The sequence below is a fragment of the Mesitornis unicolor genome, unplaced genomic scaffold (assembly GCF_000695765.1).
Source record: "Mesitornis unicolor isolate BGI_N332 unplaced genomic scaffold, ASM69576v1 scaffold45985, whole genome shotgun sequence".
Classification (NCBI taxonomy): domain Eukaryota; kingdom Metazoa; phylum Chordata; class Aves; order Mesitornithiformes; family Mesitornithidae; genus Mesitornis; species Mesitornis unicolor.
Window position 1 is genome coordinate 1 of NW_010184312.1, and position 1,162 is coordinate 1,162.

Genomic DNA, 1,162 nt, shown 5'->3' on the forward strand with positions numbered 1-1,162 from the left:
CAGGGCCACCACCGCAGCCTCCTCGGGCCAGGGCAGGAGAGGGGAGGCCGGTCTGTCCCTTACCTTGCAGTGTCAGCACCATTCGTCATCAAAGTACTAATTAGCAGCTCGTGGCCGTATCTAGCAGCAACGTGGAGGGGGGTATTGCCGTATTTGTCAGCGCAGTCAATCTCGCTGCCTGGAAGGGAAGAGCCGAGAGCCGTCACAGCGAGCGGCTGCGGCGCCCGCCCAGGGACCCCCGGGGACGCGGCCACGGCTGCCGACCCCGCAGGATAAACCACCCCTTGCACCCCGCAAAGCCCGGGCCTTCGGTGTCCCCCGTGCCCCAGGAGGGGACGCTTTCAGCCCACCCCGGGTGTCTGCCAAGCTGCAGCCCTTGCACAGCGTTGCTTTGCAGGCTGGACTTGGGAACGTCCTTTGGGTGCAGCAGCTCTGGCCTGGCTGGAATCTCAGTCCCTGGAGCTGCACTTTGCTGCCCTTGAGGGCACACAAGTTCCTGCCACCCCGAGCAGTGCAGGGCATGGAAACGCAGCAGTGGGGCAGGGAAACGCGGGAGCACGGAGGGATTGGAGTGGGAATCACGGAGCTCAAACCCTCCTGAGCACGCAGGGGAGCAGCCGGGGGAGGACGCAGCCGCTCACCGTTCTGAATGAGGATCTGCGACCGCGTGAACCGTCCGTGAATGGCAGCCATGTGCAGGGGGCTCTTCCCTTCCTTGCTCTGTGAGGAGCACAAGTGGCCGTGTCACGTTCCCTCCTGCTCCCTCCAAGCTCCTCCCCAGCCCCAAGCCCTCAGGGCCAGACCTGAAAGTTGACGTCGGCGCCGTTGTTCACCAGGAGCTCGAGGCACAGGGCCCCGTTGGTGGAGACGGCAGCAAAGTGCAGCGGGGTGAAGCCCTTCTCGTTCGGCTGATTGACGTTGGCGCCGTAGTTCACCAGCTCGTTGGCCACGGCGTCTTGGCCCATGTAACAGGCGATGTGAAGTGCAGTGTTCCCGAAGGAATTTGGTTCATCGATCTGCGGGAGCAACGCAAACCCCGCGGGATTTGGGGACTCAGGAAGGAGAAGCGGCCGGAGGCTCCGGTCGCAGCCTCTCCTGCTCCATCCGGATGGGCCCGCACCCCGAGCCCACCCTGGTTTTGGGGGGGGGGGGCCGCACCCGC

The 1,162-nt window shown here is 64.9% G+C and overlaps 1 protein-coding gene across 1 annotated transcript in view; it reads right to left on the reverse strand.

The window, feature by feature from the left end:
• Nucleotides 1-59: 59 nt before the first annotated feature.
• The window catches only part of LOC104540589 (serine/threonine-protein phosphatase 6 regulatory ankyrin repeat subunit C-like), a gene marked incomplete at its 5' end in the record, with an annotated part of 1,732 nt that continues 629 nt past the window's right edge, over nt 60-1,162 (reverse strand). Inside the window, 3 exons of the mRNA XM_010184427.1 lie at nt 60-178; nt 642-720; nt 804-1,016. Coding sequence (XP_010182729.1) covers nt 60-178; nt 642-720; nt 804-1,016 — 411 coding nt within the window. The remainder of the gene's footprint in view (nt 179-641; nt 721-803; nt 1,017-1,162) is intronic.